The 13,930-nt window shown below is 41.1% G+C and overlaps 1 protein-coding gene across 1 annotated transcript; it reads left to right on the top strand.

Moving 5' to 3' along the window:
* Positions 1 to 7: 7 nt before the first annotated feature.
* On the top strand, positions 8 to 13,709 carry LOC137799801 (nesprin-1-like; the record flags this gene model as incomplete). Its single annotated transcript, XM_068596619.1, has 19 exons — positions 8 to 79; positions 178 to 348; positions 590 to 723; positions 829 to 1,033; positions 1,797 to 1,979; positions 2,085 to 2,231; positions 2,450 to 2,604; positions 3,726 to 3,873; positions 3,976 to 4,070; positions 4,185 to 4,419; positions 4,925 to 5,119; positions 6,354 to 6,479; positions 7,620 to 7,775; positions 8,129 to 8,287; positions 8,568 to 8,734; positions 11,463 to 11,625; positions 12,234 to 12,421; positions 12,762 to 12,912; positions 13,527 to 13,709. Coding segments are annotated over exons 1-19 (2,964 nt in total), but the record flags the coding sequence as incomplete, so codon positions are not given.
* Between the last annotated feature and the right edge of the window lie 221 nt (positions 13,710 to 13,930).

Here is a 13,930-nt window from a genome sequence, read left to right as displayed (position 1 = left end):
TAAGACAGGAGCAGCATGCTCTGTTTTCAAGGAGACCCTTAAAGGACTGAACCAATCCTGGGCTCATTTGGACCACATGGTGACTTTCTTAGAAGTCTTACCCTCATGGTTGTTGCCTAAAATTCCCCATTGTGCTTTAAGATACTTACACGTTTTGTCTCCCAACCTTCCCAACAGATAAGCCAGATGAAGGTGAGCCTGCGGTCGATGCTGGAGCAGTGGACGCTGTACCGGCGAGCTTCAGAGGAGATTAATGGTTACCTGATGGAGGGGAGGTACTCTGTGTCCAGGCTGCGTCTCCTAAACGGGTCTCTAGAGGCAGTACAGCAACAGGTGGAGAGTCTGGAGGTGAGCAGATGTGTCTAGAGTGGCACACCAATGAAAATACTTTGCATCGGTTATTAGTGCATAAAGTCTTGCTAGAGATAGTACTATAACTATTGCAGATCGTTGTGTGAATAAAAGCATTTCTGACCGAAAGACAGTTGGCAATGGTGTCTCATTTTGAGATAATAAATAGACTGTGTGAAGGACATTTTGCAAACTTTGAAGATGAAATACACTTTTCGTGTGCCTCTGTGTTCGTAAGAACCTGCAGTATGAGATGGATAAACAGGAGAGCAGCCTGAAGAAGTTTGGCTCTGTAACACACCAGCTACTTACAGAGTGCCACCCGTCTGTCGCTGAAACACTCAACACAGCCCTCCAGGACGTCAACATTAGGTAGGGATAACAAAAGCTTGTCCCTCGAGCGACTTCAAATCAAATTGCAGCAACTTCTGAGCTGAGGTCAACATGTAGCAATGTGTTTCTCCTCCTCTGCTATAGGTGGAACAGTCTGCTAGAGCAGATCTCAGAACAGCTAAGGAGCAGCAAGGCCCTGCTGGGCCTGTGGCAGCGCTACAGGTCATTAGGTGGCCAGTGTGTGACATTCGTTCAGAAACAAGAAGAACGTGCTGATCGCCTGCTGAAGAGCGCCACCGACAGGGAGATCACAGAGGAGGAGAGCAGCGCCTGGATAATGGACTGTGATGTGAGTAGAGATGGGACGGTGTAACACAGTCCACTGGATGACGTGAAACAAATTCTGTTAGCAGTTGAAGCTTACCCTCCTCCTTTCTGATATTTTGTGAATAAGCTCCAAAGCGGCTTGTCAGCTCACTATAAGGATTCACAAAGCCTCTATCCCCTCTGCAGAATACCAAATTGCACCCTGCTCTATTGTCTGCTTGAATGTAGATTCACAGCACAATGTAACAAAAGCCCTTTGAAAAGGAGATCGCAAAGGGAAAGACAGGGAGGCCCCTGATTTACACTGCAGGGGTCCCCCAATGTCACGCTGGGCCATGCTGAGCGAGGTCTGGAGACGGACTGTCCTAATAATGTATGCAGACCATTATTTTGACTGAGAATCTCTTATTTAAACTATTTTTATAGTAAACAATTAGAGGTGGATAACTGTTGTTTGTTTATGAGCTGTCCTTTCTGGAAAGCTTTTTCAAAGAAAGCTTTACACAAAGCCTTCAGCAAAAGGATCACTTGACCCTCTTTGGGACTAAAGCTCTTTAAAAACCCACTGAATAAACACCTAAATATAAGAACATGCAGCAATTTATTTTAAATTCAGACATTTTGGATATGTCATGGGGTCCTTGACTAAATCTTTTATTGCCTTTGCATTAAGAATACAGTCCTGTGGACCCTGTGTTATTAGTCTACACGTAAATACTATGTATATTTCCAACTTCTCAAAACATTTAGTCATTCTGTTCTTTCTGATGACATTACTGTTGCAGGCGTGCCTTGGTGACCAGGCCTCAGCGCAACAATCCCTCAAGCAGCTGCAGGCATTTGGCGAGCAGCTGAAGAGCCAAGTTGACGCCTCTTCTTCTGCGGCACTGCAGTCCGACCACTTGTCACTCACACAACGTCTAGCAACACTGGAGCATGCCCTTCACAGGCAGCAGGAAGTACTGCAGGTGGGATAGCAGGGATGTGTGGGCATAAAAAGAATGACATACACATCATGATTTTCTTTGTGAAACCTCATTATATGAATGTTAAGCCATCACTTCTGTTTGTAGGCTGGATCTCAGGCCTGTGAGGGTTTCAGAGAGCAGTTGGACACACTGATCCGTGAGGCAGAGGAGGCTGAGGAGGTGCTGAAGGAGTCGGACCCAGTTGGCTCACCAGGGCTCATTGTGGTCCAGACACGTATGGAAAAACTGAAGGTATAACAAATGTTGCTTACTTAGTTGTTGTGTTATCTGTGTTTAAACATCTGATGCATTTTTACAAAAAGGTCTGCGTACATCGATCATATAATACAAGTTTTTACTGTAAAACTTTACTGTAAATTCAATTTATTAGGTTATCTTTACCTTAATGGACAAATAGTTGTATGTTCCTTAGGTTGTCTGATTAAAAATGTGTCATATTGTCTTCCCAGGTTCATCTGTTGAAGCTGAGCAGTCTCTCTCCAGACCTGGAGCGTGTGAACGAGTCGGTGTACAGACTGCCAGTCAGCGACAGAGATGTTAAACGGCTGCAAGTTCTCAACAGAGCCTGGGCCACTCACTCCGCTCACCTCACTGAGAGGTTCAGGTACCTAAAACATTCAAATGTCACATGTTTTAAATAAGCTTTTAATATTTATATTGTTGAAACGTTTAAAAAAAACACTTAATTTTTACCTTCAGTCTATGAACAAAACTAGTAATGTGAGCTTTAGAGCTTTTTCTTGTCTGTATTTTTTTTTTTGTATAATTATAATGCTCAACGCTCAATTGTTGGCTAATAGTCTAGGCTTTAATCTAAAAACTTATCTTGTGTGATTTATAATATAGAGCTAATTTATTTAACAGACCATGATGAGCAGAAAAGTGTTTAGAACAAAGGATAGCACACAATGTCAGAAACACGCACATTTGAACATAAATATATTTTTACAAATACATGAATAAATCTGAATGAAGTCTGCAAACAACAAGTAGCCTGCAGATTGGATCTAACAGGATGTAGCTGTTTCTTTGACTTCCTGTCTATTCTTTGATGGCGGCTAGAAACATCCGACTTGACCGCAGTTTTTTTTTTAAACACCTGCTGCCGTTGCCGCCTGCTCTTGTCCTCTTTCCAGGCGAAGCGCAGCTGTACTTAAACGAGCCTTTAGTCACACTTGGCCTAGGCATCCGAAGAAATGTCATGTGACATCCAACTCATGTAGTGATAATATCATGTAGACTACAGTGAGGGAGGGATTGAGGAAGGGCTCATTTCATTGGTCAACACTATGCCATGGTATTATTTTGGCAGGGTTTTTACCAACAACAAAAAAAAAAACAGCAGAGGAGACATCTTTAAGCACACATAGGCAGCCTGAGTGTGACGAGAAGGAGAAAAAAGCTGTAGCACAGGAAAGTTTGTGGAGAAGCACAGAAAAATCAAAATGCAAGCCGTGGGTCTTTGAATAAGAGGCTTAAAGGGGAACATTACAATTATATCAAAAAGTCATCATGTTCTCAAATAAAAAAAAAAACATGCTCTTGAATATAAATAGGAAAAAGATAACTGTCTTTTTACATTATTATATACAGTCCTGTATTTACAGGCCTGGGAGTCTGTTTGTTTTTTGTATTTTGTAACTTTACAATGACATACATTTAAAAAAAAAGTGTAATTTGTCACTAAACCTTTTTTCCAAACGACTTCCCTCTGTCCCCGTCCAGTAAACTGCAGGCAGTGTTGCTCCAACAGCAGAGTTTCCTCCAGAAGTGTGAGGTGTGGATGGAGTTCCTGTCTCAGACCGAACAGAAGCTCGCCGCTGAGGTTTCAGGAAACTACCTGAATCTGCTGGAGCAGCAGAGAGACCACGAGGTCAGAGCAGCATTAAAAGAACATGTGTGCATCTAATGCTGTCTTTGTAGGTAGTGTATGCGCTATTTATATATGTATCTAAGCATGTTTGTGTACTTGCAGTTGTTCCAGGCAGAGATGTTTAGCAGGCAACAGATTCTCTACTCCATCATCAATGATGGCCATCATATGTTGGACCAGGGACAAGTAGATGACAGGTAAAGACACACATAGATACACACAATCCTATTTATATGAAAATGCCAATCTCATTCAAATGTATCCAGTGGGGAGGAGCTTACACGCTGCTCTCGCTCTCGTCCCCCGAACAGAGATGACTTCAGTGTGAAGCTGGCCTTGTTGGGCAATCAGTGGCAAGGTGTAGTGAGACGGGCTCAGCAACGAAGGGGCATTATTGATAGCCTGGTCCGTCAGTGGCAGAAGTACCAGGAGATGTCAGAGAAGCTGCTTCAATGGCTTCAGGAAGTGACGCGTGATCCAGATGAACATCAGCCAGGAGAACCAGTCGCCTTGCAGCAGGCCAGAAACCTATTAGATCAGATTCAGGTAAGTCCTTCACTTATCACCTAATCAAATTTCTAATCTTCTCTGAAATGACTTTTTCTAAAATATGTATGCTTTATTATCTCTGCAAGTTTTAATTCTAATTAATATTAATTTAAAGTACTCACTGACTCTCCTAACTAATTATTTCCCCTTAAAGCTTATTTAAGAAATGTTCTTTATTTATGAGGTCAATTGAAGAGGATTTTAAGATAATTGAAAGTTTTCTTTTTTCATCTACCTTTTCCACCTTTACAAACATGTATTCTATTTGAAAAAATAGTGTGAATAAAATGTGTTTTTGATTAATCAAAGATGATTAAAACCTGCTTTTATTCGAAAGCTGTGCTAAAAATATATTTTTCTGTCCGCTTGAAAAAAACTTCATATTTAACTTAGCACTAAATATCCTCTTCTCACGAACAAACCCTCACCTCTTCTCCAACCTTAGACTCCCTTAGTTAACCGTTATCCACTCTGCCCACTGTCCCTGTCTCTGCTCCTCCAGTTGAGGGAGCGGGTGCTGCAGAGGCAGCATGGAGGCTACATCCTGACGGTGGAGGCCGGCAGGAGCCTGCTGCTGACGGCCGATGCCAGGGCCGAGTCGACCCTGCAGACGGAGCTGATGGACATTCAGGAAAGGTGGAGGCACGCCCACCATCGCCTGGACCAGCAGAGAAGGGAGCTACACGGCCTGCTCAAGGTAAGAAAAAACTACAGCTGGAATAATAATGAACATCTTTTCATACTTTTTTGGGGGGTCTTTTGCTTTCTTGATCTTTTCATGTCTAAACTACAGTAAAACATCACATAAATACGTCTTTTTTTAATTTAATCTTACCCTCATTTGTTCCACTTTCTGTTCTATAGTTTGGTTTCTACACTCGATGTTAGAAAAGTTGATATATTTGTCATTATACAGACAGTAGATTGCAGCAAATGAAGAGAGAACAGTTCAGTGATGTATTGTGGGACATCCTGTACTATTGCAGGTTTTCATTTGAGCACAGTCTGTGTTGAAGGCAAGCACGGCTGTCTCTACCGTGCTGCTGTGAAGGGTGCTGAAGGGCATCTGAGCCCTTAATGAGCCGCTTGGTTGGACTTGCAGGACACTGGAACCAGGTCACCACATGAATTATGCAACGCTGCGTCTTCACTCCTGAAGAAGGACAGAGATGGAGCACACTTAATCCTGTCTTCAGATAAATTTGCATCTGCGCACATGTCAAAGCATGTGGCACAATACAGCCCAACATTGTCAGGCCAGAGCACACATCCACATAAACACAACCTGCCACACACACATGCACATGCAGAGTGCAGACACTGCACAGTGAGATGTAATGATTTGAACTTTGCGAGGTAAATTGCAGACTGTGATAGTGTCCTGTTTTGAATGGGACTGAGTGACGCACTATAAAAGATGTATCTGGAAATCTGGCTTTTTTGTTGAACATGGTTCTTTCCTTTCGTCTTCTTAATCTTATTCTCTTATGATCTTAGTTACTCTGTCTCTCCTCCTGGGATTACACTTAGAGAGCAGCAAGTACTTCCTTTACTTCCTGACTCTTGCTTCAGGTGTGCCACTCTGCTGCAGCATTTCTGACCCTGTTTCATCCTGAATTGAACCGTTCCTCAGGTTCTAAAAATAGCTTTAATCCGCCCTTTCGGAGCAAAACCTCTGAATGAAACTGTGTTAATTCTCTTCTTTTGCCGTTGGATTTTTGCTGTATCACTCTTTTCATGGGGTTGCTACGGAGGTTCAGGGCTCCATGAGCTGTATACAGCATGACAGGTGATGTGACCTGACTCAAACCTTGTGAGTGAGTGTGTGTGTGTGCCTGTCTATTCTGCAGCTGCAGGAATAATTTAGCTCTCACAATGTGTGTGTGTTTTATGCTCTAATTCTTGCTGTGTGTGTTTGTGTGTGTCTATAGAACTGGGAGCGATGTGAGAAGGGCATAAATGCGTCACTGGAGAAGCTGAGGGCCTTTAAGAGGAAGCTGTCTGTGCCACTGCCTGACCACCATGAGGAGCTGCACTCAGAGCAGATCAGATGCAAGGTGAGAGAGTCTAATATACACATATTCAAATTGTGTTTTCTGTCTCGCTCTCTTTCACACATCCCCTTTGCTCTGAGGACAAACATGTAAACAGACAAACCAGAAGCAATCAAACACATGACTATCTATCCGCTGCTGTCACACTGTGTGACCTTGGTTGTCCTGTTTTTATACATTAAGTTATTTTTTCCTGCAGGGGGAAATCATTTTGAATCTTCAGCACATTTTAATGCACAATACTTGTTTTTTGTTGTCTTGCATCTGATCTGTTTCTCATAATATTTTTTCAAGCACTAGCCTGTCTTGGGTCAAGAAATATTATATTATATTATTATTCTGTCTGATGATGCGAAAATTCACATTCTGGTGATTTTCAGTTTGTCGTTAACCGCACACAGTCATGCTTCATGCTTGACATGTCCTGAGCTCCTCAGGGAGGAGGAGGAGGGCTGTGAGAATAGCTGCATATAGTTAGCATCAGCTGAAAGAAAAGAGGGGGTGGGGCAAAAGAGAGAGAGAGAGAGGGAGAGAGGGAGAGAGAGGGAGAGAGAGGGAGAGAGAGAGAGGGAGAGAGAGGGAGAGAGAGAGAGAGAGAGAGAAAGAGCATGCGCATGAGAGTGAGAGAGAGACACAGCATCCCTGCTTGCAGTGGGGGTATATTTTTGTATGTGTGTGTGCTTCCTTTTGTGCGTATTGCATAATGGAGACATTCTCCAGGTCAACAAATGATTACACCGCTGCAAAACCGTCACAATGACGGAAGAGGAGGCGACACAAGGTTTGATGCGTCCGTTACTTTATATTGCGCTTTAGTCTTCAATGGATCTGATTTGTATTAATATGTGACTCTAACATGTAACTCTTTTTTATTTTAATTTTCTGAAAAACTAAATCATTTAGTAGGAATTGTGTATCTTTCTGAGGAACGTTTTGCTGTACTATTTATAGACAGTTTTCTGTTTTGCTTCTCTTCATCACTATTTATGAGGGTGCAGCCGCTGCAGTTCAGCTTCAGTTATTCTGTTTTGTGGTTTTCCTGCTTTAGACTTTGGCTGTTGGTGAGCAGGCTAATCTGAGTGTCACACGTTTAAGATTATGGGTCACCACTTTTGTAAATCATTTCTTTTCATGTGGATGCAGGAGTTGGAAAGCAGTGTGGAGGGCTGGACCGATGACCTCACTTCCTTGTTCCTGCTGAGGGACTCCTTGGAGGGCGTGGTCAGTGCAGATGACATCACAGTCCTACAGGAACGCCTCCAGCTGCTCCAGCGCCAGTGGGGGGAGGTTTGCCACCAGGTAGATTCACACAGACGCATGGATCATATCTTAGACCAGGATATTATTTTCATTTTTTTGTTGGGTGTTTTGAAAGGCTGATACTGGTCTATTTTAAATTTTCTCTGTGTAATCTCAGACTTATTTGTGTTACAATCTGCAGTGTCTTCCTCAATTTGTGGATTTAATTACCAGAACTGGGCATAGTCTCGTTGATGCTTAAGTATTTTTTTGTGCATAAAATGTTTAATCATCTATTTTATTAATTATTTCTTTAAGTTTATCTTGCGTCAATTCTGTGCTTTCCGTTTAATCTTTGTTAACCACCAAAGCGTCACGCGTTTTTCATATTTTGACTCTTTTTGTCCCCTCAGCTTTCTCTGCGCAGGCAGCAAGTGAGCGAGAAGTTGAACGAGTGGGCGGTGTTCAATGAGAAAAACAAGGAGCTATGCGAGTGGCTCACGCAGATGGAGAGCAAGGTCTCTCAGAATGGAGACATCAGCATTGAAGAGATGATCGAAAAGCTCCGCAAGGTGATTCAACGCAACAGAAAACATACCTCAAATGGACAAATTAATGAGCAATAAATTAACTTGAAACCACTATAGCTTGTAGACAAGGGTTATCAACATGTGTATTTTTTAAAAGGTTCCTTAAAAAAAGGGCAAATTTATTGAGATTTCATTAAAAACAAACCTTGATTTACTAACGTGGTCTCATCTGTAGTTCTAATGCACAGTTGCATAGACACACAAACACTATACACCACACTCGCACCTCCCAGTGGTGACCGACTGCATGTCTCTCTACCAGGACTACCAGGAGGAGATCGGTGTAGCTCAGGAGAACAAGCAGCAGCTGCAGATTATGGGCGCGCGCCTGGCCAGGTCCAGCCAGGACAGCAAGGCGGCCGAGATCCAACACAAACTCAGCAAAGTCAGCGAGCGCTGGCAACACCTGCTGGACCTCATCGCCGCCAGGTGGGTGTCCAAGACTCTGAAGAGCCGGTTCAGAGGGTTGTTTGATGGTTGAAGCTACTCATGGTCTTATATTGCATGATTCATGGATATTATCAGTCGGATGGACACAATTATTATTTAAAAAGGTTAAAAACAAAATGTGTGTACAAGAACAATTGTACACAGGTTTATTTAATCACCATCTATTTTTGCTGTAGCTTGTGGTCTGATCAATGAATATATATATATATATATATATATATATATATATATATATATATATATATATATGTATGTGTATATATATGTATGTGTATATATATATATGTATGTGTATATATATATGTATGTGTATATATATATATGTATGTGTATATATATATATATGTATATATATATATATATATATATATATATATATATATATATACATATATATATATACATATATATATATATATATATATATATATATATATATATATACATATATATATATATATATATATATATATATATATACATATATATATATATATATATATATATATATATATATATGTGTATGTATATATATATATATATATATATATATATATATATATATATGTGTATATATATATATATATATATATATATATATATATATATATATATATATATATATGTGTGTGTATATATATATATATATATATATATATATATATATATATATATATATATATATATATCGCATCACTCCTCCGAGTGGAGTATTTATTTATTTTTTTATCAATGAAGGTTTGCTTTGGCCTCTCTTTGTTACTATGGTATCTTCATGACATTTTCCCTCCACTTACCAGAGTTGGCATTACAGAGTAGTTGGCAACATGGTATTCTTTTTAATTTTTTATGTTAATTTAATCTTGAAACTATGTAAAACATAAACTCCTCCTTTCTGTGTGTTGTGAATTGAAAGTGACATGACCCCAAACATTGACTCTAACTACCCAGCTGCCCCATCGCCCCTCGCCCCCTGCAGTCCTCCGGCTGTTGTCCTCTGAGATTGTAGTGGATGAAGGAAGAAAGGGGAGGACGGTGTCCGACCTCATGCAGAAAGTCTTTTACTTAAAAACAACAGGAAAAACAGTTTGTAGAGTCTCAGAGTGCAGAGCACTTTACAATGAAGTGTTTTCTTGAGATTTCTTTTTCTGGTGGGTTCATTTATTGACAGATTTTGGAGGTTTTATTTTACGAAGAAACAAGGATCTATTATTCTCCAGCGGATATGGTTTAGTGGAAATGTTCTCTTCTCGTTGTGCACTATCCGTTGAGGTTTGCTCTCGTGCATGGAGCCTCCAGCTGTTGTGTCTGTTCACAGTCCCATTTGTGTGTGTTTGGTGTATGATACTCAGACACAGGCCAGCTCTGTGTCACATGCCTCTGACTGTACGTCTCTTTTTAGAAACAGCAGCACTTGTCACTCTCAGGCACTCCCTCCTCCCTCCTCCCCCGCCCCTATACACGCACACTCACACCCAGACCCACACACCCACACACAACTGTTGGGGTTCTCTTTTTTTAACCTTGGAGAGCAGTTGAGTCGTCACAGTTGTGCCACCACTACCTGCTCGCCCCCTCCCCTTCCGCACAGAGTTCAGAGACACTTCCATGTGGAGCACACAGACAAAAGTCAGAAGAGTGTTTGGATCGGCAACGTTACGCTTCCTGACTTTAACGTCACCTTTGGAAATTCTGCACCCCCATGGTTTTGGACTTAGGCACGGATAATATGGCAGGATGCCCGAGTGAGGATCTGCCGGATTGTGACTGCGATGTCAACAGGCAGGAGAAACTTGAGAATTTTTGTTTTCCTAAGACCGCTTTGTACACAACAAGAGTTTACAGTCTTGAAAGAGCTCCATGTGCTTTCTTCATGCAAAGTTTATTTTTCTCATTCTCTTAAAATAGATCATGTTATATGTTATTATCCAGCTCCCGCTATGTAGCATAATCTTTCTCAAGGATTATTTATGATAAGTGCTTCACACAGATAGGAAAGTTTTAAATATGTTTCTGCGCTACAAAGAGCTACATCTTCTTTTTGCAATGTTTATTATACTTATTTTGTCGTAGTTTTATGGTTAAGTGGAGATCTGGTATAACCGTGTAAAAATATTTTCTTAAATGTTATTTAAACAAGTCTGGGTTTCTGGAGTACAGTCGGGGTTACAGGACTGTACAGTACAGTGAGTTCCTGATAGTTCAGACAACAGCAGGATGGTACTGTCATTGTTAGTGACGGTGGAGATAGAAGCATTGTTTGATTGAAATCAAAATAAACCAGTGAAGCTGAGCAACCGTATATAACAAGTTAAAACAAATGCTGCTTATACCTTAATTATTTGCAGTTTGCGTTTGACCAAAGAGTAGTGTGTGCAGTAGATTATGTGTGACAGTTATGCAATATATCATCCCGTAATGTGAACGGGGAAATTAAATTACGACAGCATGTTGTGAGACGCCTTAAAGCAGGTTTCGGAACGCTAAATGTGTCTATTGTTACCAGATAATGGTCTTTGGTTTGTTTATGTTATATAATGTGGCCAACTCCTTCACTCTTATCAAAACTATATGACAAATGGTTCCCAGTTGTTATGTCAGGTCACGTAAGGATTCATCACTTCCGACATATTTATCTATGCAGTTCAGAAATACTCCTCCTCAACCTCATGTTTCTCTTCTGCTCTGGCATCTGTTTGTCTACCAGGGTGAAGAAGTTGAGGGAGACCCTTGTGGCCGTGCAGCAGTTGGATAAAAACATGAGCAGCCTGCGTTCATGGCTGGCTCACATCGAGACAGAGCTGTCCAGGCCCATCGTCTACGACACCTGTGACGACCAAGAGATTCAGAGGAAACTCAACCAGCAGCAGGCAAGTGGGACCACACGCATTCCCAAGCAGAATACTTTATTGATATTTTCTTTTTTAAGCCTTCTAAGAATGCAAAGTTAATCAACACATTCTCTGTTTGAAAAAATATTTGCCAAGTGGAAATTACATCACGTCTTGCACGCACACTACGAGACAAACGCACACTCAAATGTACAAGCACCTTCACAGACACAGACAAGCTCATCTACTTTGTCAGTATGTCCTTTTTATGTAAAAACTGTAGAAACAGCAGCACTTTATGACTCAACCTGCGTTGGTGGAAAATGAGTGTTGCTGAATCACAGGAGGAAATCCCAGCATGAATACATGTCTGGCTGTTTGCTTAAAGCTCGCCTTCAGTCAGTGTCAGTATCCTTCTTTTTGCCAAGATGCAGCTCTAAACGCGAGACCCCACTGACCTCCTTCCTCTTCAGAGCTGCAGACTTAGCTAACACATACATTTACTGTTAATGTATGGCATAGAATCCACATGTGGAGCAAAAGCAAGTAGGGTCAGGAGACATCAAGCAACATTTTTCCAGCATTGCGAGAAATGCTAAAAGACACACAAACAACATGAAAAATCAAGTTATCATTCTGGCTTGCAGGAGCTGCAGAGGGACATAGAGAAACACAGCACAGGAGTGGCGTCAGTGCTGAACCTGTGTGAAGTCCTCCTCCACGACTGCGACGCCTGCTCCACCGAGACGGAGTGTGACTCCATCCAGCAGGCCACCAGAGGGCTGGACAGGCGCTGGAGGAACATCTGTGCAATGTCCATGGAGAGGAGGCTCAAGTCAGTGCCACTTTCATCAATTCTTTTATACATATGCATTCATATTCATGCCCAGGGGACATCTTTTGTGTGGTTTAAGAGTTTTATAAGTTATATTTGAGCAGACATAGTTGAGAGGTTTCTTTCTATAACTATGCTGTGATTGGGCAATTCAGTGTTTTTGATCTATGAGAATACATCAACATGCACTTGATACTGACAAGATCCCACTGCCTTTTATAGTATAGTATAGTGTTGTATTCAAAATCATAATATTCTTGATTTTAATACTAATCATACAACCATGTGTTTATATTTAAGACGTTTGAAACGACATCACTGAGCAGTTTCATCTGTGCAGGATTGAGGAGACGTGGAGGTTGTGGCAGAGGTTTCTGGATGATTACTCCAGATTTGAAGATTGGCTGAAGACCTCAGAAAGAACAGCAGCCCTGCCGAACTCCTCTGGAGTTCTGTATACTGTCGCTAAAGAAGAGCTCAAAAAGTTTGAGGTTTGTCTATTTCATGTTTGTTAACACAGTTGCACAGTGTTTGCATGTATACACGCTGAATTGGTAGCTTGATTTAAATGTTGTGTTTTTATATGTGCATGCTATGATGTTTTTAAAGTTTCACGTCAGTCATTTACATTTTCCATGTGAGCGATAGATCATAGAAAAAAGAGAAGAGTGTGATCTTGCTTAAACTCGTCTGCTCTGGTCTGCTCAGCTGCTGCAGTCTATCTTTGTGCACGTGCACATTCCTGCTCTACGGCCTGTAACCACCATTTGGATCTGCTTTGTGCCCGATTGGAAATTCAAAGTTTAGTTACAGATTGATATTTCAGGATTTTAAGCTTCTACACCTCTTATTAGTGTGATATTTTTTGTTTATATATTATATCTGTTTGTTTTTAGCATTTTCTTTCTCACTGCAGAACAGAAAACATGTTTACAGATTCGGGGGCATCGTAGTCCTTGTTTATTGTTTGTATTCACTGTGCATGCACATAAAAACACTTAGAGTCAAATGTAATATTGCATGTGTATTTCCAAATGTGTGTGTCCTATTCAGATCTTTAACTTGTGTGTGTTTGGATATGTGTGTCTGTTTTTTTTTGTTGCAGGCCTTCCAGCGACAGGTGCAGGAGTGCCTGACCCAGCTGGAGCTCATCAACAAACAGTACCGTCGCCTGGCCCGGGAGAACCGCACTGACTCGTCCTGCCAACTCAGGAAAATGGTGCATGATGGGAACAGGCGATGGGATAACCTGCAGAGGAGGGTGGCCGCCATTCTACGCAGACTCAAGGTAACATTTGTTTTCGCTTGTTGGCTCACTGACTGACGTTTGCAAGAGTTAGTTGTAATATATATGTAATATTTCAGTGCTGACCAACTCTTCTATTATTCTCGTATCAATGAACCATGTCCATATCCAATTGTATTACCTTATCTTATGAACTACTTCAGTTAAAGAGATAAAGAGAAGCATAAAAGTATATTTGTTTGTTTGTCTGTGTTTATGCAGCA

Source organism: Clinocottus analis, unplaced genomic scaffold, assembly GCF_023055335.1.
Source record: "Clinocottus analis isolate CAN_PGR_092001 unplaced genomic scaffold, fCliAna1.0.p SCAF_385, whole genome shotgun sequence".
Classification (NCBI taxonomy): Eukaryota; Metazoa; Chordata; class Actinopteri; order Perciformes; family Cottidae; genus Clinocottus; species Clinocottus analis.
The sequence above is the reverse complement of the archived record's forward strand: the minus strand, read 5'-3'. Positions and strand labels throughout refer to the sequence as shown.